General features: G+C 57.8%; 4 protein-coding genes across 4 annotated transcripts; 2 read left to right on the top strand and 2 right to left on the bottom strand.

Moving 5' to 3' along the window:
* Nucleotides 1-4,088: 4,088 nt before the first annotated feature.
* Nucleotides 4,089-6,272, top strand: HRG_02624 (uncharacterized protein; the record flags this gene model as incomplete). The annotated part of the gene is made up of 4 exons (XM_044861095.1): nucleotides 4,089-4,646; nucleotides 4,722-5,040; nucleotides 5,122-5,273; nucleotides 5,337-6,272. 4 exons carry the CDS (start codon nucleotides 4,089-4,091, stop codon nucleotides 6,270-6,272), a joined length of 1,965 nt encoding a protein of 654 aa, XP_044724728.1.
* Nucleotides 6,273-8,034: 1,762 nt separating this feature from the next.
* Nucleotides 8,035-9,963, bottom strand: HRG_02623 (uncharacterized protein; the record flags this gene model as incomplete). The annotated part of the gene is made up of 1 exon (XM_044861094.1): nucleotides 8,035-9,963. The coding sequence occupies one exon, from the start codon at nucleotides 9,961-9,963 to the stop codon at nucleotides 8,035-8,037; it is 1,929 nt and encodes a 642-aa protein (XP_044724727.1).
* Nucleotides 9,964-14,586: 4,623 nt separating this feature from the next.
* Nucleotides 14,587-16,414, top strand: HRG_02622 (ppx/GppA phosphatase family domain-containing protein; the record flags this gene model as incomplete). Its single annotated transcript, XM_044861093.1, has 2 exons — nucleotides 14,587-16,163; nucleotides 16,225-16,414. 2 exons carry the CDS (start codon nucleotides 14,587-14,589, stop codon nucleotides 16,412-16,414), a joined length of 1,767 nt encoding a protein of 588 aa, XP_044724726.1.
* Nucleotides 16,415-16,585: 171 nt separating this feature from the next.
* On the bottom strand, nucleotides 16,586-18,732 carry HRG_02621 (uncharacterized protein; the record flags this gene model as incomplete). The annotated part of the gene is made up of 6 exons (XM_044861092.1): nucleotides 16,586-16,737; nucleotides 16,805-17,014; nucleotides 17,066-17,408; nucleotides 17,464-17,795; nucleotides 17,891-18,005; nucleotides 18,064-18,732. 6 exons carry the CDS (start codon nucleotides 18,730-18,732, stop codon nucleotides 16,586-16,588), a joined length of 1,821 nt encoding a protein of 606 aa, XP_044724725.1.
* Nucleotides 18,733-24,989: the final 6,257 nt, after the last annotated feature.

The raw sequence follows: 24,989 nt of genomic DNA, 5'->3' as shown, positions 1-24,989 counted from the left end.
GAGCAAAAAGGGAGTTGGGGTTTGAAGGACGTGGAACGTGATCCTTCCGAGGGTGTTTTTAGGCAACTGTGCCAAGGAGTTAATCGTGTCGCCGTTGCCAAATTTGATGGAGGCCTGGCCGGATGTAGAGCTGTCGAGAGCTACAGAAGGATCTTCTCGTTGTAGGGCGATGTACTGAGAATATCCTGCTGTGGAGAATGTTGCTGCACCTGTGTCGATCATGATACCTTGGAATCTATCCCTTGAATAGCGATCTTCAATAATAAATTGCGAGGCTGGAACAACGGTTTGATCCGTCTGATAGACGTCTTCTCCTGTGATCAAATGATTGAATGCCTGTTGACAGAGCATTTGGCTTGCTTGCCATTGTTCCGGGTGATCGTTGGTGCTATTGTCATGTTCTTCCCATGTATCTTCAGTGTCATCAAAGCTGCTCATCTCATGACCTTCGTAGTCTAGAATATAGCCTCCGATGTCCGTGAGTTGTACACCTATGAAGTGACATTGAGTGATATGTTGGTCCTTGGCCTTTGTCGTTCATCCGTAGAGTGTTTAGTTGACCAACAGCCTTCTTGTCCACAAACAAAACACTTCTTCGTCCAGTTTCGGTTACTGTAGCTATGATTGTAGTTACTACGGCTTTGAGGCCGGTAGTTTCCACGGTTGTAGCTTTGTCTGTATCCGCGGCTGGGTCGTTGACCTGAATATCCGTATCTACCTCGAGAGCGGTTGTTATTGTATCGACGGTCGAGGTAGTACTGATGGTGTGGATCGTTATGATCAAATGATCCAGCAAAGTCAAGGGAAATTGAGAAGTTGTTATGAGGGCAAGATGGGTTTCAACGGATGCACGAAGATCTGCAAGAAGGTGCTCGACGTTATCGGCGGGTTTGAAAAGAGCGTATTGGAGTTCGGGTACTCCACGGCATGCTTTCATAAGCGTTGTACGCAGTAGAAGGTCTCCTGCGTACTCCCTGCCAAGGGCTCGTTGGCAGAGCTGAAGCTTATCAAAGAGGATTTGAAGCACTTCGTGGGGGGTCTTCGAAGCATCTTGGGCACGGATGGAGTTGAAGGTTATTGTTGTCCAGTCAGTATGGTAGTGGACATGGTTGACTTCCGTGTCAAAGTGTTGTTTGAAGATATCATACGCTTGTCGGAACGTCGTAGCCCATGTGATCTTATCAAGATAGAATCTTTGGGCTCTTCCATCAGGATCCGGGGAAAGAGTGCGTGAAATTGTGATGGTTTCACTGGGATATGAGAGCAGTTGCTTAAGAAGAGGCGGAGCTTATCATCAAGGAGATCGTACGGCTCTCCTGTGTAGTTCCGATCTTTGTTCCAGGTCTTCATAAACTTCTGCTGGATGTCGCTATCGACGATAGCGTTCGGGATGTTATCCGGGGGGAGTTTCATGTATTCTCCAAAGGTTGCAGGGCCGGATAAGTGTTCGGGGATGGAGTTGGTGACGGTTGGACGAGATCGGGGTTCTGGAAGCGGTAGGAAGTCGGATGAATAGTAAGAGAGGTCGGAGCAGGTTTATCTTGGATAGTCGGAGCAGGAGTAGGTGCGTTAGGAGGGCTCGTTAGGGTCTTAATAGGTTGTGGTTCGTTAAGACCTTGATGAGGTGCTGCTAAGGGCGTAACTGATGGTGAAGGAGGTTGAGACGGATGGGGATTAGTGGAAGCATTTGATCCTAGTAATGCTGTCTGCCTCCTGAAGGCAGCAGTCCTCTCATCAAACACCATCTCCGTAAACTCCTGCTCTGGCCAGGTTTGTGGGTTCTCGATAGTTTGTAATATGAGAAATTGTGTTGCGAATTTTTCGCATATTTCTTCGAGCTGGGCTTCTGGGGACATAGCTCGGGCGGTCGGGGCTATCGTGATCAAATGAATGAGACGATGTGGGGTTCGTATTGGTCTCTTCGTATACGAGTTGTCGCTAATAGGAGGTCGAGCGTCGCGTACTAAGTAGGTCGTTCGCGGCCAGACTGAACTGACGGGGATCTTGCTACTTAACGTCAAGGGTCGAACGTTCTTACTAGTTGTTTGCGATGTGGTCGCCTGTCGATTCCGGTGCTCACGGCTAGGCAAACTAGCGGGCGATCGTAATCAACAGTTGGAAGGACTCTCGCGCGGCTGGGCAAACCAGCGGGAGATTCCTTGTTCTTAGCACAAATAACCTTCTTCTGAGCGCTACTCAGGGCCACAGTAAAGTGACGCGGACTATAGCACCTTCGAAGGTTGAGGAATTTGTCTCTTCTACTTAGCTGTCTGTGACGGGCGTGGGCCGGTCACTGATCAGTGTGGGTAGGCACCTGCGGCAGCTGCTGCAATGAGACGGTACTAGGGTTAACCTGTGATGTTGTATTCGTCTTGATTCTCTATCTAAGGAGGCAGAGGCCAGCGTGGAGAAAGGGGGCACGCTGCCCTCAGCCGCACACGTGACCGTACGGGTCACGTGCCAACCATGGTTGGTCACACCACTAGATAGATACATTCCTACAAGTAGCTTATATAAATAAGGCTTTTATATACTTTTTATAGCTTTTATCTATCTCTATATATATATATATTTATTTATTTATTCTATAATATATTCTCTTATACTACTAGTACTTATAAAATAGATTATAAAAATACTTTAAGCTAGTTAATGCTTTTTCTTAGCTTTACTACCAGGCAGGCTTATTTATTAAGAGTTTTACTATTCGGCTAAGTAGAAATATATATTCGGCCAAGTAGAAATATCCGTTCGGCCAACATTAGTTAAAAGGCGGGGTATCTTAATGTTCCCGCATTCGTACCGTCCTTTTACTATTCCTTTAGCGAAAATCCTTAGAAAATCCTAGGTAGCTCTAACAGAATAGCGTACGTACTCGAGCGCCCGAGCTAGTAGGGGAGGGGACCCCCTTCGGGAGGGGCCCTACTGTGGGGGTTTATCCCCTGCGCGAGGTGAGCGCGACGGATAAGACGAGTACTTAAAGATACTTAAGATGCTACTTTAATGACTAAGATATAAAGAGACCAATTAAAAGAGGAGATTTTAAGAGACTCTTCGCCGAGTAGAGATTTCCACTTAGCCGAGTAGCAATCTCGTATAGGTACCTGTGCTGACGGGCGGCTCATTAGGTACCGAAGTATCCGCTTATCCGCTTCGCTTAGCGTACCCCGGTCGTTCCACGCAATGTGGCACTAATTACAAAGTAGCAGGCGATTACGATGTATAATTTCACGAGTGGCGTTACGCAAGGAGCACGCAGAGTATCGAGTAGACGTGGCAGCTGTACTGTAATGTACGTACTTTGAGACATTCGAAGCAGTGGTTTCTTCACTGCTCCGGGAGCGTTGAAAGAAGTTACCTACCGGAGTAGTCAGTCAGGTAGGTTGGCTACTTTTGGCTGGCCGCTGCACTGCATGTACAGTACGTAATCGCAGGTGCTCATACTTGAACCAAATCGGCAGGTCTCCCTTTTATGTAAAGTACCGAGTAAATATAACATAGCCCATTAATAACATGTACTCCGCACCGTAGGCAAGCCCGACAGCGACGGCCAATCAGACCCATGCTTATGGGGCTTGTGCTTCGCGATGGGCAAGTAGCGACACAAGGACGCGACATCGATGTGCTTCTTTTTCCATTGTGGAAGAAACCTTCCTGCAGTTCCGCGACGGAGGGTTTTTCTCTTTCGCTGTTGAACCCTGACACATGTTTCTCCTCCGTCTGTCTCTTCTCCACGCACGTCTTTGCAACACCTCTCACTCTATCAGAAGCAACCTCCCACTCCGCCTTCACTGATGCAAAGGGCCCCCGGTCTCTTGTGCTCCTGCGTCGTGGCAATCCAACGTCACCGGCGCGCTTCATCAGCATCGGCGACGACGCTCTCCCATCGCGTCGGCAGCACCGCTCACAACTCTCTACCGGCCCGCGCCGCGCCTGTGAACGCTCGCACACGCGCCCGCATGATAGGAAACCAGTCTGTGTCAAACCGCAGGCCTTCTGTGCAGCATTCACGCCTCTCTCCTTTCTTCAGGCAACCCTCTCCGCTCAGCTCGATTCCCGCCTCGCAGTGACCCGCAAGCACCGTCGCCATGAGCTCGGCTGCCGTCTCTAGTCAGGCTGCCATCGAGCCGGGCCAGCAGCAATCCTCCTCCGTCTCTCCGAACCCGGCCTCCACACCTCTCCCGTGGCAGACAACTCTTGCCGACAACCATTCGCAGCCAGTCGTGCTTGCCTCGCCCCAGCCCAACGGCTTCGACCCGCTAGGTCTTGGGCCTCCGCAGCAGCCGCGGTCCTCTTCCGCCGGCTCGTTTACCCGCTCCCCCTCACAAGCCGACTCCCAAGGTCCCGTCTCAGGCCCACCGCCCGTCGCTGCCCCCATCAATGGCCTACCATCCGCCGTCTCCTCAGACGGCAACGTCGCGCACTCCTCTCCTCGAACGCAGCATGCGCCCTCCGTCTCGACCCCGGGTCGCTTTTCGGGTGCCCTCCGTTCGCCCAAGAGTGCTCATGCCGCTCTGGAGACTACGTCAGAGTACCACGGGCTTGCAGAAGCCATCAAGCGAACGTCGCCCCAGATCGTTCGCCAGGTGGTTCGTGATCTTTGGGAGAAGTGCCTCCTGGGGTCCGAATACCACCTCGCGTTTCTTGTAAGCACATGCCCTGTCCCGTGAAGCGGCCCGTCACCCGCGGTCCTGACCAGAGTGCTCACATCGGCACCACAGAGCTACACAACCATTCACCGAGCCTCCTCGTCGACACTCGATCGCGCGGTCCAAGACTTTGGCGAAAGGATGGTCAAGTCATCGAAGCGGCATATCATGGCGCACTTGTCGGCGGAAGACTTCGATGAGGTGGCGGATACAATATTGGCCCAGGTCAGCAACGAATTTCTTGACAAAGCAATGGCCAGGCGCTTGGAGACGATCCGTGCTCGCCAGCTGGTCAACGCCCTAGCTCGGGCTGAGCGCCTGGGCTATGATGTTCAAGACATCGTGGAGGAGAAAACGGCCAACGGGGCCGAGCATGTCGTCCCGTCCCTCGGTCCCATGGGCGCCCTGTCACTGCCTACGCATCCAACATCGTCTCAGCCGCCCCGAACGCAGCAGCCGGGCCCGGCGACAGCACCGGTGCCGCGCCGCCAGGTTTCCGGGGCCCAGAGCAGTCAGGCGTCGCGCGACGCGAGCGCCCCACCGCCTAAATCTACGAATCCGCATGGCATCGTTCACTGCACCAAGTGCGCCCGCCCCTGCAGCGGCGAACAAGCATTGCGTTATGTAAGCTGCCTCCTGGCCCGCTTGTGGACACAGGCTCGCTAACCTTTGTTTCCCTTGACGCAGCACACAACGAGGCGTGCATGTGAATACACACGCATGGTTGAAAGAGTTGGCAAGGACATATGCCCTCACTGCGGCTGCCTCTTCGTCAGCAGCGGCGGTCTGACTTACCATGTCAAGAGCAAGGTCTGCGGAGACTACCCGGAGGCGACAGAGAAAATGGTGGTTGCCCAAGTCTACGCCAATGGAGCTCGGAGCAGCCCTGTGTCTGAAGCAGCCCCCTCGGTGCCGACGGGCACCCCTGCATCGTCGCAGCACAAGACGCCGGGACAGATGGTGGCGGCGGCGACCGGTGGTTCCGGTCCGCTCAGCCGGGTCACCCCCAGCCGCGGGGCCGCGTCACCGGCCGAAGACCCCTACGCAAAGCTGGGCCCTGAGGAGAGGCGCGTCTTCGAAAGGGAGATGAAGATGGCCGAGGACAAATATGGCGGTTTGATGCGAGAAGCCATGAAGCTGCCGGCAGCAGAGCGGGAGAGTGAGCTCGTAAGGCTCAAGAACAGCTACAACACGAAACAAAGCGTCACGCGCAAGAAATACGGCATCCGGCTGCGTGAGCGGCGCCCCAAGGCGGATATTGATTCGGAACGAATCCGCCTTTTTGGCACGCTACAGAGTGACGCGCCTGCTCCGTCACCCAAGAGGCCTCGTCTCAGCGAGGGCCCGGCTGCTTCGCGCGAGCCCGAAAGCCGCCCCGCAACGGCATTAAGCGGCTTGAGCGGCGGGCTAGCCGGCTCGTCGGGTCCGGCAGAACATACAGATCCGACGACACTGCTCACGCCGTTGGAACCGCGAAGCATCGCGCATGTGCAAGCCCAGCTGTCTACCTCAAAGGGGACGCCTGACGACCCCATGCAGATAGACGACGACAGCAGCGACGAGACGGATTCCGACTCGGACTCGGACGACATACCTGCCAACTTACCCGCCAGGACGGCTTGATATGCAAGAGCTGCTGGGTAAGCGAGCGGTGGCGTGGTAAAGGTGGGCCAAGAGTCGGCGACGGGCATGGCAGAGGCGCTCGGATGGAGACTTGATTTCTGGGCTCCCGCCGTCGGCCCAAGCCATGGGGCCTGCATGGAAGACGGGCGGAGGGACGTTAGCTATATATCCTTTTCCTTTGCATTTTTGTCGACTTGCCACCGAGGAGGCAACGGGAGCGCACTGCCTGGACAAATGGTTGTCTGCTTGTGGGCTCGGGGCATAGCAAGAGGAGTTGGTTGCTTGGACGAGGCGGCGACGATGAACAGCTTGTGCCGAAGCGCATGCCGGGCACGGCTAGTAATACGAATAGAGGCCGTAGCGAATCTTGGCGTTTGCCAGCAGAACGAGACCGCTATTTGCTACCCAGCTTTGTGCGAACGACGCGAGCCTGGGTGACCCAAGTAAGCTCTCTGAGAGGCCCTTGGCGTGACAGGTGAGTGGCATGATGGGCGTACTACCATGTAGCCCGGCTGGAGGAGCGGCGAGTAGAGGACGAAGTGGCAGTCGGGCACTGCCAGTAAGGGGCTCCTTGATAAGTTACACCGCGTACAGGAGAGGTATGTCTCCTAGATGTCTCCTAGAGCCCACAAGCATTCATCGCTCGTCGAATGAGAGGTGCCCGCATACCTAAGCCTCGGAGCGGCGGCGGCAGCAGCAGCAGCAAGCCACCGTGACAAGCCAGCGAGCCGGCCCGAGCAGCAGGCAACGCGGCGGGGGCCGCTGGCGGCCTGGGGCGTGTCCGTGTGCGCGCCACACGCGCTTGATGGCCGGCCGTCTTCGGCGGCTGCTCTGCAAAGCCAATCGCTTCGACGGGGCCGGCCGGCCGTGCGGTCTCGCGCCAACGCGGCAGCGCGTGCTAATTCCCCCCCTCAACGATGAAGCGAGGCAGAAGGAGGTAGGGCAAGGGGGAGAAGCCCTCGAATCTCACCGTCACAGCACACCCTCGCCTGCACCAGACGTCGATTCATTCATGTTCAATCATCATCATTCGTGAGCGAGAAGGCGAATCAACTCGTCGGCTCCTATCCTACGGCGCAGGCCGCCTTTCCAAGACGGACGAGCCCCGACCCTCGGGTTCGGCATGTACATCGTTATCCGTATGAGGATTCCTTTCCTCATCTTTCGTTTCCATCACACAACAAGGCGTTTTCGATTTAAGGGAGGGAGAAGGGAGGGAGGAGAAGAGAAGAGAGCACGAGGCGCGGCGTTCCAAGGTACCAGGGAGATGCGCCGAGGCAGCCTTCCCACCCAGCATAGGGAGGGAGCTGCTCCGACGCCCCGTCCGAACCTTGGTCGTCATGCAGTCATCATATCGTCATCATGTTTCCATGCTAAAAAGAGAAGAAAAAGTCGTCTTGGAAAATGAGCAAAAAGCAGAAGCAACAGCAGAAACTCAAAGCTCAACAACCCATGATTCCGTCTTGTCTTGCAAAAAGTCTAGAGTAGATGGGGTCCGCCCTGATGCCTCGACAGACAAGGAGAAGCTCGAGTGGCCGGTCGATGCATGTATGAGACATAGAAAATGGCCCTCCGCGACTGGATGCGTCATGCGACCAGCCAGGTTTGGGCCGGTTGCGCGGTAGGTCTGTGCCACTCCAACAATGGAGGCCAAGAGATTGGTGTACACCGGGAGAGGAAATAGACAAGGATATAATGTGCGTGACTCGTGAGCGGTCGTGAGGTACATGAACATGAGCGGGACGTGAAGAGAGCGACGATTTCAAAGTGGGGAGTGGGACCGTCGAGCCTGTGCTTCCCGGCGGCGAAAGTCCTTGAGCCGCTCGTCGATGTAAGCCAGGCGGTTGGCGAGGGGCGGCCTCGCAGAGCCGGCGGCAGCGTCCGACGACTGGTGGACCGTCGCAAAGGGTCTTCGCGCCGCAGCGAAGCCCATGACGGACGAAGTGTTGGACCTTCGACTGGGGAAGGAGAAGCTGGTGCTCTTGGCGGAGAAGGGCGATCCGAGCCGGGGGGGGCACACGGCCGGGGGCGCCAGCGACAGGCGGAGGGGGCCGGCGACGGCTTCGGCTCCCGACGCCGAGGGGTGCGATGCCTCAAACAGCTCCTGAACATTTGTGCGAGGCACAAAGAGGTTGTCGCGCAAGCTGGAACTGGTTGAAGAGAATTCGGCAAACGGCGCAGCCGGGTTGGCCTGCGCCTCGGTCGTCGAAGACGACGGGTCGGTCCAGAAGTCGGAGCCGAGACTGGGTCTCTTGGACTTGCGAGGCTCCAGCGCCGGCTGTCTGGACCGGCGCTTCTGCGTGCTGCTTCGGCTTTGGGCAAGTCTCACGGGTGATCCGAGGCTTCGCCGCGTGCCGACCGTGCGGCTCTGTCTCCGGGGCTCCGCGACCAGACCCAGACTGTCCGCCAGGGCATTGGTGGAACTGGGTCCATAGCTCTTGGCCGCCAGGAAAGGGGACCCCAGTCGCGCCCTCTGCTGCTCGCCCGAGTGGTCCGTGACGGAAATGGCAGGCCCAGGCGGCCTGCTCTCCAGGATTGTTGGCTCGGGCAGTGGACCTGCGAGCTGAGCCAGGGGGCCTTTCGGCTGCATCGAATCCGACGTGCACACCGTCAGGGACATGGCCATGTCGGACCCGGAGAAGACGGAAGGGGAACGGGGGGGCGCAGAGCGACGGTTCCGGTAGCGAGTCGCCGTCTTGCCAAAGGGCGTCGGGCTGTGCGCCAGGTACTGGACGTTGCGGGTGGCGGTTCCGCTGTTGGCTTTGCAGAGCTCCCTCAAATGAGCGCGCGTCGCCGCGCAAGTGTGCGGCCATTCGACGTACGGCGCCGCCGTCTCGGCGGTTGGCGTCGTGCTTCCGCTCTTGTTTTCGGCCCTAGCCTGGGACCGCGACCCTTTCCAAGATCTCTTGGCCTCGCGGGCGACGCGCAGACACACGCCCGATGGGGGAATGCCGCTCTTGCCGATGCGAAAGGGCGTGACCTTCGGGTCTTGCAGATACATCATGTACGTCGACCAGAGATGCTTGCCCATGGCTCGGGTCCAAGGCGCTTTCCTAAGCGTGGCGGGACGCGCCAGGGCCTTGACGGTCTTGTCGGCATCCTCGGCCGGTAGCAGGGACGCGAATCGATCGATCTGACTGCCCTCGGGGCTCGCGCACTGGCTCAGGTCCTCGGACGTCAGGGAAAACTGGCTGAAGAGGGACGCGGTCGTCTGCGTGGATCGCGCAGTCGAGGGGCGGCTCGACTCGCAGTCCGGGCTGGACTCGAGGCTGCTGAGGGAGGCGCCGAGGGACCAGTCCGGGAAGCGCTTTGGCGACAGAGAGGGCACGGCACGAGGGGCAGGCGTCTTTGGTGACGAGAGAGTCCTGCCGCGAGTCGGCGGGTGCTCGTCAAAAGCGATGCGATTGAGGCGCGGGGTGTGGGGGAAGACGGGCGTTTCGAGCATGTCGTCAAAGACCTGGGGCTCCTCGATGCTGGGGATGGGCACGTCGGCAGCGGCGACAGAGGCGAGGAACTGCTGAGTCGGAGCGCTAAGATGCGACACGGCGCGCTTCTTGAGTCGGAATCGCGGTGGTCGCGGAGGGGGAGTTAACGGTTGAAACTGGCCGTCTTGGACACACGGCTCGGGGGTTTTGAGTGCTGAAGAAGAGCGTGGGCCACACGGGCGAGGGGGATGCAAGGGAGAGTCCATGGCGCGGGGACGGTGTGGAATGCACAAGTGCTCGGGGTCTGTCAGGGTCCTGGCACGGGGCTGTCCAAATACGCGGCCGATGCGCCCCAGCAGCGGCGTCAAACAGAAATGTCTCGACTTGTTTTCGACGGTGGATGCGATGTCGCAGACGAGTCTCAATCGCAGGCCGCAGCAGCAATGGCCGAGGATGGCGAAGCGATGCGCACGAGGGCCGCCAAGAGCATCCAAGCAGTTGGTGTTGACGGGTCGCGAGAAAAGGGAAGCGGTCGTCGCGAAGGAATCGCAAAAGGCGCGCGCGCGAGTCTGCTGCCGTCGAGAAAGCGGCCAAAGGCCAAGCCAAGCGCCGTGTTGTGCGCGCGCGCGAGAAAGAACTGAGGCAAGGAAAAAGGGCGTCGCGAGTCGAGTCGATTGCTGGGAAAAGTCGGGTCGAGCAGCTGGCGGGCCGTGCGAAGCCAGTCGCAACAGCTGCTGACGGTCGGTCGAGGGCGCACAGAGGCAAAGAGGGACTGGAATGGGAGAAGGGGAGGGACGAGGAGGAGCGGGAAGGATTGTACCTAAGTATGTATGTTGGATGTGTGTGTGTGTGCAAGTGCATGCAATCTCGAGCACGGGCGGGCGTGGGGAGAGAGAGAGGAGGAAGGGAGAGGAGGAGGACGAGAGAGAGGAGACGGCGGCGGAGGCGGGCCAGCAAGCGGCGGGCGGGTGGCGCGCGGACCCTGTTGGAGGTGTGTGGGAAGGAGAGGTGCGGTGCTGAGAGACGCCCCCCCCCCCCTGCCTGCCCGCTAAGAGTCTGGGAGAGAGCGAGAGAGCGAGAGAGAGAGAGAGAGACAGAGAGAAAGAGCGCTCCACTCGGTCCCGCCGCCCGGCGGACAGGGGGCCCCTCGCTCCAGTTTCAGTGGGGCGTGCGTGGGCAACGCCAAGGCCTCGCAGTTCTGCTTGCCGCCGGGGCGGGGAGAGAGAGCCTGGAGAGAGTGAAATGGAAATAATGGGGGTGGAGACGCTGCGCATGCATGTAATGTGTCCAATAAGTTACATGACAGTTGATATACTCTCTGTGCAATGAAGCAGCTATTCGCTCTTTGTGTGCACTGTACTGTAGACGAGACTGTGCAGGGTACCGCAAGATGTCGCCTTCACAAGGGACGACGGCATGTACCGGCACAGTGCCAACCAGCCGGTCTTGGTGCAAAGATAAATCGACCAGTCGTCTGTGGCTGGCGATAAACTGCAACTCAGTTGCCTCCTTCAACTTCACGTACAGGAGCTGCATACATACATCTCGTACTCGTGTCGGCAAAGGCAAGATGCCGTACAGGCAGGCTAACGTGATAGAACACACGGGGGGTCAGGCTGCGGACCAGACTCCGGTGACGGCCTTGTCAACGCTGTCGCCCGATGCGGTGAGAAGCAGCCGGGGGGTTGGGCCCTTTGCCAGCCAAACTCGAGCCTAGACAAACAACACTCCTCTGTCCAGACCAACAGCCAGCCCGGCACTAGTGGTTCGCTCCCAGGAAGAGGAGCTCCGCGCATCGGGGCCCAGGGCACGAGGGCTTGATAGGGGTAAGTTACGACAAGCCGCCGTCGTGGACGAACATGGTGGGACGGTGTGCGCGCTATCCGTATATCCGGTGAGCAAAAAGGGCTGGGTGGCCGTCGGTGACTGAGACCCTGGCTGGTTTCCTTTGCCGTCTGGCACTCGTGAGTGGCAGTTCGCACCCCCCGGGGCCCGGGTTGACGCCGGCGGCTGGCTGTCATCTCGCCAGTAGCGGAGAGGCGGGAGGCTGGTCAATGTGGCACTTGCATCCAGAGTCGCAGTCGGCAGCAAGGGTGGATGATTGGGGCGGAAATACCGCAACCCATGGTTCGTGCGTCTCGTCGCGTCGTCGTCGTCGCCTGCTTCACTCGTTTAGTCTTGTCGCAATGGAGGCATGCGAAGCGGGATTCTAGGGGGACGGAAGACGGCGGTGGGAGGCAAGAGGCATATGTCATATGTCATGCGTGCAGGTCGCTGCGTGCGCCAGACGAAGCTGGTGGCAACGCTCCAGTGTCACCAGGGACATCGACTGCCATTGAACCACATGTTTGCAGGGCTGGGGGTGTCACACGAATCCATGACTTCAAAGGCAAGACGGCGCTAACGAAGGAACAAGGCTTATTGTTTCGTTTCGAGTCGACGCGTTGAGTGAAGATGAAGAAGACGCGAAATATGCGCGTCTGCTTACGCGTCCAGGGCGCGTTGTCGGGGTGTGGAAGGGAGAAAAGGGGGGGTCTGCATGGCTCCTGTGATTGGCTCCTGAGTGTGCAGTACTGCCTACTTGCCACTACCTGGCGCCTCGAGATCTAGACCCTTGATGGGCATTTGTTCCGCGCGGATACAAGGCTACCCGCGTACTGTAAATGCCCATGTATGTAGAGGTACCTCAGGCCTTTGTGCAAGGATTTTCTGACAAGTCGAGCTTCGTCGACAAAATAGAGAGGGTGGGTGTGGGTGGTGGTCTCTGCAGTACTGTCTGTACATCACTTGATCAGCTGCTTTGGGTAAGCCAGTACAGATAATTACATGGCGGTACAACAGAGAATGGCTCGGCAAGAACTTCCATGGTCTTCCCTTCCTGGAGCCGCTGTTCAAGTACCATCAACGAGGCGCGTCAGCTCGCTAAGGTACCTAAGGTACGCAGCCAGCACCGGGCTTAATTACTGTACTCCGTAGAACTCTGGCAAATGTACCTTTCGGCACGCTACCAAGTACAGTACTTCGGTAGATAGCAAGTACGTCCTCAACCACACCACAAAGCCCACCACGTACGTCCCTGTCCGCTTGTCAAGGATCAGCCACGACTGCTCGCGCATATCGTACTGAGCGCATGTGCCCTCCTTTAATCTTCTCTTTGGGCAGAAGAACCGGACGAGCGCATGGCTCGAAGCGCCCTTGGAAGCAGTGCAAACAGCCAAACACCAACCGACTACCTACTTAAACCTAGTCAGTATATACTGGGTACTCGCACCCATCCGAAGGGAAAAAGGGGAATCCATGCATCCATGCATCCGGGGAGCGCCCCTCGTCGCCGCAGCAGGCAGGACAAGGGCCTCCGGCCGTGGCCCATCGGTTGGACGGCGGGTGGTTCATGTCCTCGTCATCCGTGGTTGGGTTCGGTCCCCAGAGCCGACGAACGGACACGCGGCAGGCCCAACAAGCAGAACTGTTGCTGCGCGACATTGCGACTTTTCTGTGCCACCTTGAGGCGCGGGCAGAGGGACAGCATCGTGCATTTCAGTGGTCAATTCCACACCCAAGACCAGCGTGACGGCCCCCCGAGGCGGGGAGCCAGAGCCACCAGCCAGAGCCATCAACGACAGAAGGCTCGTCGTGTGTTTCAGCTCAGCAGGGCGGGCTTGTGCTAACCAAACAACGCTCGCCACTCCTGGCTCCGACGAGCAAAGGGACAAAGGGACACCCTCGATCCGCCCGCCATCCGTGCCCAGCATCCGCAGACGCCACTCGAGCAGACAGCTGGTTGGGCACCGCCGCCGACAATTGGTAGTCGTCGGGACGGCGCGCTCTGCCTGGCTCCCGTCGCAGCCGCTCGCTCAACAAGCCTGGCCGCCCGCCGAGACACGCAGCAACGGCCCGCGCAGGTGTGTACTTGCCCACGACGCGCCGCCTCGCCCGTTCGATTCGTGGCATGCGTGTCTCTGTCTCTGTCTGCGTGCAGTGCGTGATGCCTGCATGTGCGGGCACCCCACCCGCTGCTAGACACTTCACCGGGGAAGGGAGGCAGCAACAGATGTGCGCGCGCATCGTATCCGCGCCTCACCCTCCCTCCTCATGGGCCCTCGGTGTGCATCGATTCCCAACGCTGCTCCACCCGCCCGGAGGGAGTCGCGAGCCCCCATCATCGGCACCATGGCCATGGTCCAACTGCCGCGCGCCAACCCCGGTCCCCATTCCGCCCGCCCACCGTCGAGGCGCCGACCCGCCGCCGTGCTTTTCTTCTTTCCCCAGCCTGCTAGTACTGCTGCTTCTCTCCGTTTTTCCTTTCCTTCCAGCTTGCACCGGGAATGGAACGGGCCGTGCTGTGGCCACCAACACGACCATGACGGGAGTGTTCGCAGCAGGTGATCTGGGGATCCATCCGAAGGAGCGAGAGGGTGCTCGTCGGGTCCGTAAATGCCTCTGTCCCCTTCTTTGTATAGACATCGAGCGAGGCCTTCGCCACATACGGTAAACCAGGTGTCTCGAGTAACGTGACCATGGAGGCGGGGCTTCGTTCCCCGTGTGGGATTCCTCCGTAAGTTACATACGTACTTCCATCAATCTGATCTGCCTGGAAGTCCGATTTTCTCCGCGCCCTTGTCGCCCGTTGCTGTTGGTCGTGCGACGATGATGCCGGGATCCATCTGACAGCGAACCCTGCTTGCCGGCCTGTGCAGCGCCTGAAATGCCAACCAGAGCATCTCCGATGCGGCTCCTCCTCCACCCGCCCCTCCGCCCGCAGCTCCTCTGATGCGTTCATCGACGGCGGATCCATCCAACCTTTGAGTTTGTATTTATTACCCGTCGTTGTTGTTGTTGGCTTCGGCGCCACCCGTGGTTGGGACGACTTTGCTCAACACCCCATCGCCATGGATCCCGCCAACCTCATCACCCTCGACAACCTCTCCGAGCAGTTGCCGCAGTGGCGGCCCGACGACGAGAACCACTTGCATGCCGTCGTGGACATGGGCAGCAATGGAATCCGCTTCTCCATCTCCTCGCTGGCGCCCCCAAAGACCCGCCTCCTCATGCCCGTCTACACCACGCGCGCCGCCATTTCCCTCTACGATGCCCTGGCTTCCTCGCCTTCCGGTCACGATTTCCCCCAAGCCACCATAGAAGCTGTCTCGTCCACCCTTGCGCGGTTCCGTCAACTGGCTCTGATGCATCGAGTCCCGCCCGCCAACATGGCCATCCTGGCCACCGAGGCCATGCGCCGCGCCGCCAACGCCGCCCAGATGCTTGACGCCATTGCTGCGGCCACAGACGGCCTCCGAGTCCAGGTGCTTGACCCGCCCGTCGAGACCCTCTTTGGCGCCGTCATGGGGTCGAGAAGTGGCCTGGTCGACGTCAGGGGCGGTGCCCTGTTCCTGGATCTGGGCGGCGGCAGCGTGCAGATGACCTGGGTCGATACCGACGGTGACCTCTATGAAATGGACGCGGCCGCTGCCGGAGAGAGCCTGCCCTATGGCGCCGCAAGGCTGATGCGCATTCTCGATGAAGAGCCCGACGAGGTGCAGGACAAGGAGATCGGGAAGCTCCACGGCGGCATCCGGCAGATATATGCAAACTTAGGCGCCAAGTTTCCCGCGCTGCAGGCCATCAATAACGCTCACGAAAGAGGCGACGAGGGCGCCGTTGTCAACGTCTACATGTGTGGCGGAGGCTTCCGAGGCTACGGCAGCATGCTGATGCACAACGACGCCATATCCCCCTATCCCCTCTCCTCGACCAACGGCTACTCGGCCCCGTGCCGCTTCTTCTGCCAGACGGCCGAGATGAGCCGTGTAAATGAAGAGTACGACGGCAAAATCTTTGGCTTGTCCAAGCGACGCCGCCGCCAATTCCCGGCCATTGTCGCCGTCATTGACGCTTTCGTTGCCGCCGTGCCCAACCTCGGCCGTGTCACCTTTTGCGGCGGATCTAACAGACAGGGCGTTTTGATGATGAAGCTCCCTTTGCACATCCGGGAGAGCAACCCGCTCGACGTCCTATCCCCGGTGTCCCAGGCTGAGAGGAAGCCGTTTGATGCGGCGCTGCATCTCCTGTCGGCAGCCCTGCCGGCAGGGCTGGCATCATCCGGCGTGCCCACCATCTTCAGTCTCGGCCTGGGGCCACTCCTCGTCCGGGAAATTTGGGACCGGGCCGGGCACGGCGCGGATGCCAATTCCGCCTTTGCCCTGCACACTTCCATCGTCCGCGACTCGGAAAGCCCGGGCCTCACACACCTCGTCCGCGCTGTTCTCGGCCTGAGCGCTTGCGCGAGATGGGCATGTCATTTGTGCCCCGCCGATGCTCGGCTGTTTCAGGGGTTGCGTCGTGTTGCCGACAGTCACCATGAAGACGCCTCCTTCTGGGCCATCTACGTCGGCGCCGTCTCCAGCATCCTTGCTTCCCTGTTCCCTGTCATGCCCCAGGACGCTCGCCATCTCCTGGACACTGTCCGGTAAGATCCTGCCAACATCGTGGGAAACAGCCCGAGCTGTGCTAACGGCGCTTGGAATTAGTTTTGACACGCACAGGGTTCCAGGTAACAAAGGCAAAAGGGACAAGATTGTGCTGAAGATTGGCGTCGCTTCCGCCTGCGCCGAATTCGTCGACACGGAAGGACTTGCCGACAGCTTCGAGTCGACCATGAGCAGAAAGGAAACAAGGCACACTTTCAAAGTCATCGCTCAATTTGCCGCCCTCTCATAATGATTGTACGTTAAACCTCGCCCAGCCCCCTGCCAACCCAAAGATAAGGCCGTAAAGAATCATAAAAAGTCGTTTTCGTCGAGACTGTTACAGTCAAGTTCCGCCAGCCAAAGTTCTACTGTACAGTGACGCAGACAGCCCAATGTTGCCCGGAGCATTCATTTGACAGCTTCAATTTTCCGCGGCGTGATTCCTGGACCCCTTGGCTTTTGCCACGTCCTTTGGCGCCCGCCTCCGAGCGGTCAGCTTTTTCAACTCGTGATCTACCACGAGCACGCGCAAAAGGCAGTCGCCATCATCCTTGGAGGATTGGAGGGCTTGGTCTATCAAGAGTCAGCGCGCGATCGACTCCATCAGCAACGCCGTGCGTGCACTCCCCAGAGGACTCACACATGTCCTTTCTGGCATCCAACAGCTGCTGACCGAGACGACGAATCTCGGCCCTCTTCTTGAGGGCCTGCCCAGCGGCCAGGCCAGCCTCGAGCCAGTCAAGGGATAGGTCCAGGCTTTTCTTGGTGCGAAACTGGTAATGATAGAAGATGGCCACGAGCGGAAAGTAAGTGTCGGCAAGTTGTCTATAATAGTCCATGTACGGATTGACTATGCCGTTGTCAGCTTCCCCTTCGTTGTCTCCCATATCCATTAACGTACCGTCGTGAGCATCTTCGCCCCCCTCCCTGGTTAGGCGAGTAATCTTGGCCTTGCACGCAGTCAAGAGGTCACGATACATGAGGATGAGCTGCCACAGACAAGCCCAGACGGCCATCTTCTCCGCAGGCTGTGGCTGGGCGTGCTGGCCAAGGCAGTCATCGAGGCTCTTGAGCACTCTGTACTCGAGCGATTTGAGAGCCTCCCGGGCAATGTTCCTCAACCGCGCTTGCACGGACAGGGGCAGATTCGCGATCCTGTTGGTGGGATCTCGACACCAAAAGGACGACATTCTCCAAATCCTGAAGAAGCAGCTCATTTTATGAACGTTTTCGACAAGATCGTGCTGAACTGCGGTTAGCCCACTGGGGACGGCTCAAGAACAAGCTGCGGCTGCATACTTTGGGGAGACTGCGGCCGCCCTCGGAATAGGCGAGCAGGAACCTCTGCAGCGTCTGGGCAAAGTCGGGTTTCTGCTCTCTCCTGATCTGGCCCTCGACCCAGCTCTGCAGCGTCTCATAGCTCGGGACGTGGTCGCGGGGGAAGTCGGCCTTGCTCGGGTTGACAGTCTCGTCCCGGTCGTCATTGGATGTGTACGGCTGCACCGTGGCCAGCAAGGCCGGCGAGGTTGTGTCCTTGGTCAGAAAGATGGCGATCTCCTTGGGCTTGCCAATGTGTTTTCGAGGGCAAGAGCACAGTTTCTCCTCTTGTCTGGCGTTCCTCGACCACACATCTGGTACGCGGAAAGAAGGGAAAGGTCAATATCGAAACCGCTGAGATGAAACGGGAGGTGAATCAGGGGTAGCAAGTGAGAGGCTGTGGGCTTACCTGGACCGTGGGTTGCAATCGGCCACGCCATGGCAGGGGTGATACGAGTACAGACCAGGTGAGAGTGGTTTGGAAACGCCTTCCTGCAACTAGGACACACACCGCTCTCATGGCACTGGAAGTGGCTGTCAGCTTCGAAGCCCAGGGCGTACAGACAGCGGGATGTGTCTTACACGAGTCTTGGTCACTCGGCACGGCAGGCATGCTCCACTCTTGCGGACGTCCGCCGTCTGGACCGGGTCGACCAGCTGCCGCTGCCTCTTCTCCGCGTCGCTGCCAGATCGGCGGCGCTTCTGGCCAGCCGCCGCTTGGGCGCCTGCCAGGCTCCCGGGCTGGTCTCCCTGGACATGGATGTGCGGCGGGTACCGGCGGGGGGCAGCCTTGGTCGCCGGCTCCGTCTGCGGGTAGGTCCATTCGTCGTCGTGGGCCTGGGCCTCGCGGAGAGTGACGTGGGGGCGGTGATGGGAGTCCTCGGGCTGGTCCGGGAGCAAGGAGCCGGAGTGGTCCGAGGGCGAGGTGCTCCCTCCCTGGATGAGCTCCGGAGTGGTCTGGCCCGAGTAGTCGGAGCCGGCGGCGGCCTCGTCAAAGGTCCTCATCCTGATGAGGCCCGTGCCGAGGTCGTCGAGGGAGAGGTGGTGGTCCAGGAGAGAAGCGGAAAAGCCGGTGACGAGGGCAGACAGGTCCTCCGGGGCGGCCGGGGGGGAGCCGGGATACTGGCTGGAGGCAGCCTTGACGAGCGGCTGGGGGCCAGCGGAGAAGGCAGGCCAGTCGAAGAACCTGTCAAAGAGATCTTCCAGGGCCGGGGAGGAGGAGGGAAGCCGGGGGTTTTCTGGCTCGTCCATGATTGATATTGTCTTTCTCGGTGTAAGTCACGGGGATGCGGTGGGACCTTGGCTAGCACCTGCGTTGGGCGAATCGAACCTTACCCCCCGGGTGTTTGTCTGGAGAGTATTATTTTTTTTGGGCAGGCGGCACAATAAAACAAAAATTGGGTGGAAAAGATGCCCAATGCTTTGCACCCAGGTCCTTTGTGTAAGAAATATCGGGTTCCGTCGACTTTGCCTGACACAAGGGAAATATAATTCCATGGTTTGGGGGGGAGGAGAGGAGGCTCTGCAGTGCCTCGTCACTTACACGGTGCCGCTACTGGCGGGTTTCGGTGAGAGCCGGGGGTCTGATTGGCTGCAGGGGGGCCGGGACCCCATGGCAGGTAGCCAATGGGGACCCTGGCCTTGACCGATTTTGTCCTGCATCTTATCTAAGGAGCCGGTCAGGTGACTCGGCCAACGTCTTTCCTCCATGTTGAAAGAGAGATGACGCCTTTGCCCGAGGGGCTGCCGTCGCCATGGGTGCCTATTCGGTTTCGCGTCTGGGACTGGTTCCGACTTCTCTGCAGAGCGGGCGGACATGGCTTTGGAGCGGTTTGTGGGGAAGACGCCGGATGAGGACAACGAGGGCCCCGGCTGGCGTCTTATATCGTCCCGCGGCCGGGGTTGGGTTGGGTTGCAGGGGGGCGTGCGACAGAGTCTCTCTCTTCTAGCCTTGGGTGTCGACGGCTACGTGGCCGGTTGCTCGGGAGGGTGACGGAGCACAGTCCCCGGGAATCGACGAGCAGGGCTCTCTCTTGGGGGAAGTCCGGGTTCAAAGAGTCAAGGTTGGCAGACGGATGGATGGGATGGGCGTCACTAAACAGAGTGGAACACGGCACGTTCCAATATGCCTGCGTCTCAGTCTGCAGAATGGATGGATGGTGGAGACTGCAGATGCGACGGGATCTGCAGGTGCTGGGGACTCGGCCCGCGGCGCACGTAACGGGACCACTGCCGCCGACGGGGCTTCAGTATACGCCCTGTTTCTTGTCTTATTGACGAGTCACTCCCTCGGGCATCTCGAATCTATACCTTGTACCCTTGGCAGATGTCTGCATTTACTTGCGTCTTGACTCAAGACAACTGGCTACCTCGGTGTCGGCGTATCCCGCTGCAAGAGCGAGATGAACTACCGCATAACCATTGTATATTGATTGAATGTAACGTTTGTGTCGTACTTTTACTGAATTGATGAGTTCCTACAGCTGGCTCGGACCAATCCACCGGCGGCAACAGACCGCATTAAGGACCCTGATTCGCGCCTTGACTTGACGGATAGCCCGACTGTAAGAGCTGCCCTGACGGGCTCTGACGGCTACGAGGTACAAGAAGAGGACTGTGGAGGATTTGTCAAGAAGACGGCGATGGCTACGCAAGCATGGAAAAGATGGCCGCTCGACCTTGGAACAGATACAATGCTGGTGCAGAATAGTTGAAGTATTGGTAATGCTGACAGTAGGCTATAGAGAAGGAGGAATATTAAGGACTCCTCAGGGCGGGCTGTTTCTCAAGGATGGGTAATTGTTACAGAATAACACATGTGCCGGAGATCTCCTAGATAAACACGTGCTCCAGGTAACAGTGCCAAGGTAGAGCATTATTATAGGAGGTGAACTTAAGCAAGCGGCTTGCGTATACTTGAACTACTCGCTACGAGGGATTGCACCTTGATACAGGTAGCTCCTCGAGGTTACAAACCCCCCCCTTATAGAGTTATTCGGGCAGTAGTAATAATATTGAGGAGCTAGCTACGTTCTACTTGGCTCTCGTACTTCCTCTTTGTATCAGAAACTTCCGTTGTTCGCACCGAGGGGTACCAAGAAACATAAGGAGCTACGCGCCGTCTTGTATTGTAGAGATGGGAGTTGTCGAGAGCGATACCATCGGTCCTGTCTTAGGTGTGGCAGCCCCTTGGTATATCTTTCTAGAGATTACATACCTAGCCACGCAAGTTCTACACCTAGATGACAAAGTATATAATATCTGTGCATCTGGGGTCTCTTTAAAATCAAGGGTCCTATATCCAAAAAGACGACACAACATAGCAAACACCTATCGAAGAATGATAAAACAGGGCTATTCAATGCCTATTGCGAGTTATCATTAAATATGTCTAGATATATATACTATGGTATTCCGTTGATAGAGCGATATTGAAGAAAATTCATCATTTATTACATCTTATCACTCTTTAAGCCTCCAACTCACTCAACCTCTCTTGCTAAACTCACTATAACGACACAACTTTTAGTTATCACCAGCGCCATAGTTCGTCTATCCATCTCAACGCTCGGATAGCTTACTACGGCGGCGACCCCGTCCGCCATACCAGCAGAGAATCGCACCTTGCCCATGGTAAACTCTACATTGCCTACGGTGAATTCCACCTTAACCGCCGGCGATAACCGGGGGCAGGTAAGACATCCTCGGGGCCTTTATACGCGAGTGCGGGGACGAGCAGGCCCCAGACACGCTCATCGAGGCCGGCGTCAGTTATGTCCCTGAAAGATCGGGGCTTTACCCTCGGTGGCCCCAAATGTAGTCGTCGAAGTGTATATATTCCGCGCGGTGCCGTTGGGCAATAGCTTGTTGCGTCGTGATTCTTTGAGCGTGTCAGCCTTGCGGTGCTGCGGCGGCTCTACCTCCACGTGTAATACGGACTGATTACCGTGTAACAAAGCAAGTGAAGGACCCCCTTCTCACAGCCCGTACATTCTACGTCGTTTGGGAGCAAAGTGACTACTAGCTAGAAGGCTGACATTTCACCAACCACGGACTCGGTACTCTCCGCCCCGGCCAGTCAGAGACGATTGGTGTTTCCGCCTTGTGCGTTCTCGTGTCCATGGCGACGGCTCGGAAGACAGTACCACTTTCCTCCCGGCATCTCCAGGCCAGCAGCCCGGCCCTTGCGGACATGGTAAAACAGTTGCCGCCACCAGCTCTTACCTCTTCGCCCTCGGATACCTAGGCGAGGTGGTTTCTGCCGCGCGTCATGGTCAACCGAGGTCGCATGGGGAGGCTGCCGTTCAGTCATTTCCGTTACTCTTGAGTCAACGATGTCAATTACTGTAGCAGAATGCTGCCCACCAGTGTATCAAGTTGTGTGTGTGTGGTCTCAGACGCCCCGGTTGTCAAAAGAAAGCTGGCTACCCTGGACCCTGGCCCATACAAATGCGGAGCGACATGGACGACGGCACCTTGTACGGATAGTCGCCGGGACAAGCTTACTCCGGACAGGCCCGACATTTGCATTCTAGAAGCATGAACTAAATTACAATGGACATTCGAATCAGTCAAGAGCCGAAGAGGCAGTGGAGTCGTGCAAGGGCAGCATGGGATGAAGCAAGCAGCACAGACCCCCAAAGCAGCTTAGCTCGGGTCGGGTCGGGTCAGCTCTCCCAGGATGTGCATTATACTGCGTCACGTGCTCTCTCCATGACGGCGGACAGAGGACAGAGGAAAGAGGTACGAGGTACCTGGCCAGGTGGCGGGCGGCCCCACGTGAGGCTCAGGCTCGCGGCTATAGGCCATGGACATAATTAGGTAGGACAGGACTGTGTGGAGAGGGCACATGCGGCACGAATTGCACGCATATACGAGTATTTATTAGTAATGAGGGAGGGCAAATCGTTGTGAGGACAGGACCGCTAGGTACTGTATATCCCTCGTTCTCGCAGCAAACTACCTGTACTCCGTACAGTATCTTACTCCTCGAAAAAAGAAGGAAAAAAGGGGGGAGTGTGTGGAGGAGGAGCAGGGGGAAATGAGGTGGCTCCCCGATATGGTTCATGGGTTGCGCGAGAAGTAGAAAAAGAAGATGGATAATTAAGTTAAAAGGGTACGGATACTGTAAAGCATAAACAAGGTGCTGGAGAGGGTCATGCACAGGCGTTGGTCACACCAAAAGCAGGTCCCGCGGGTCTCGGGCGGCAAAAATAGACGGCGTGGCGCAGCTCGCACAATCACATCACCACTTTGAACTTGCGCATGTATACGGAGGCTGTCTGTCGTCTGTGCGACGAGAAAACTTTTTTTTCTCACCCTGTTCGGACATTGGGCTCGAGTCCGAATGCCGTCGAGGGCCAACAAAGGGGAGACCGCTGCTGCGTCTTGACTGGGTGCTGAGCGAGATTGAAGAAAGAAGAAACCACAAAAGTTTGCCGGTTCACCAGGGGAAGAAGAGGTATCCACCCGTCCGTCGTCTGTCTGTCTGTACTCGGTACTCTCGGACAAAAGGTCGATGGAATGAACATGATACACATACTACGTACCTGATAGTACGTACAGCGGACAGAACAATGGAGATTGGCGAGATGCCTCCTGCGCACACAGTATGGGGGCTCTTACACGGTATGGATGCGTGTATGTATGTATTTAAGTTATGTATGCCTTTGGATGTCGCCAGTCGTCCAACAATGACTCCGTTTGCGACCGGCCGGCCGGCCACGCGGCCGATGAGCAAACCGACCGACTGCGCGTGGTTGTGGCTCGTGATATTGGCTCGTATGTCCTCGTCCGCTGGATCCGAAGTTCTGCGTGTCTGGGCATATCTGGGCACGTCACGTCACGTCACATAGCAGCCTGCGCACGACTCCTCCCATGATCGGCCACTGACACCACACTTACTTGCAACTGACGTATGCATGCAGCGTGAAGCCGTCGCAGGGTGACATGGAATGGCATGCTGAACGTCTATTTATATCGCATCGGCATAACACACTGCATATGGTAATAGCAGGCCGGCCATTACTCTTTGCAAAGCACGCCGCCATACAGAGTACATGAGGCTATACCGAGCCTCGAGCAGTGCGCGCAGAAGAGTCATGAGCAAAAAGGAAAAGCGCCGTTCGGCAACCTCTGGATCGAGCGCACATGAAAAGCAGGAGGAGAAGCCGGTGGAGACTCATGTACCGTGTACCTCGCCGCCCCCTGAAAGTGTACCGCCCGCGTGTCGGTACGTACATGCCCTGGACACCGGATACTGGGACTGTACCCACAAACTACCTACCTACGCCCACATGTATCGGCCGGACGCCATGATTGGCTGCCGCGACCCGTCGAGGTCGGTTCGAGGACACTCACTCACTCGCCCGACAGAGGGACAAAGAAACAAAGCGCGAGGAAAGAACAAAAAAAAACACGAGAGAGAGAAGACCGACGGTGTCAGACATTTCCCAATATCACGGCTCAATGCAATGCGCCGCGGTGCAGCATGCACAAGCCGCTTCGTGATGCCGAGTGCTAGTGCCGCAGGGCAGACTGTATCCGGCGTACCGGGTACAATGCACCAGCTCCGCACCGCAAAGGGGCCCGGTACAGGGACCCGGTACAGGGACTTGGGGTGCTCGCTTGCCTCTGGGGTGCCTTTACGCTAAAAAGGCTGAGCATTCGTGTCACCCTCCGCATTCCCGCCCACTGCTGGCACTCCTTTAGCGCCTTTAGCTCTTTAGCAAAGGCTGCCGTCTCACATGCGTCCACGTTGTGTTCCGCCATCAGTCTGTTGCAGGTCAGAATTCGCGCGCGTGCGCGTTGAATTACTTGCCCGTGACCGGGGCTTCCTTGCTTGCTTTTGCCTCGTCGGCAGCCGCATCCTTGCCATGGGATCCACGAAACAGTGGTGGTAGCAAAACGCTACACTGGGAGTGTGTGGGTGCCATGCGTGCATGACTAAGGTGGAGGAGAGAGGGGCGACGGGCTCCTGGATCCCGGCAAGGGAGCAGAGCAGCGCCTTCGTGTTTTGCTGCTGCTGCTGCTGCTGCTGCTGCTGCTGCAGTTGTTCCGAGTCCGCCTGGGCTGGCTGATTCAGCCCCATCCGAGCCGCCCAGAGAGAGCCGTCAGCGCCGACGGCTGGCAGGAGGCGTTGGCAATACTCTGGGCCTCCACCACCAACTACCTAAGCGGGCAAACGGCAAGGACCAGAGGCCCTTGTAGTGGTACCCCGCCGCGCCAGCCACAGGGGGCTTGGGGAGTCGCGGAGACCTCGCAGCGGGGCGCGCCAAGGGCCATGTTTTGTTCCAGCAAGTACGTACCGGCTACTCGCCCGCGCCGCGTTGTCGAGTCGCGGTCGGGTACTCGTACTCGGACCTCGCTAGTCGTTGCTACCGTTGGTCATCAAACCTCTAATCACCCGTCAGCCATGCTCTCTCCCGTGTCCATCCCGCGCGTTTCCTTTCTTCTTTCCCAGCCGTCGTTTCTTTTTATTCCTTCTGCCCGCCCCTCCTCTGCACCAA

Source organism: Hirsutella rhossiliensis (genome assembly GCF_020360975.1).
Source record: "Hirsutella rhossiliensis strain HR02 chromosome Unknown scaffold00002, whole genome shotgun sequence".
Lineage (NCBI taxonomy): Eukaryota > Fungi > Ascomycota > Sordariomycetes > Hypocreales > Ophiocordycipitaceae > Hirsutella > Hirsutella rhossiliensis.
This window is presented reverse-complemented; position numbering and strand designations above follow the sequence as displayed.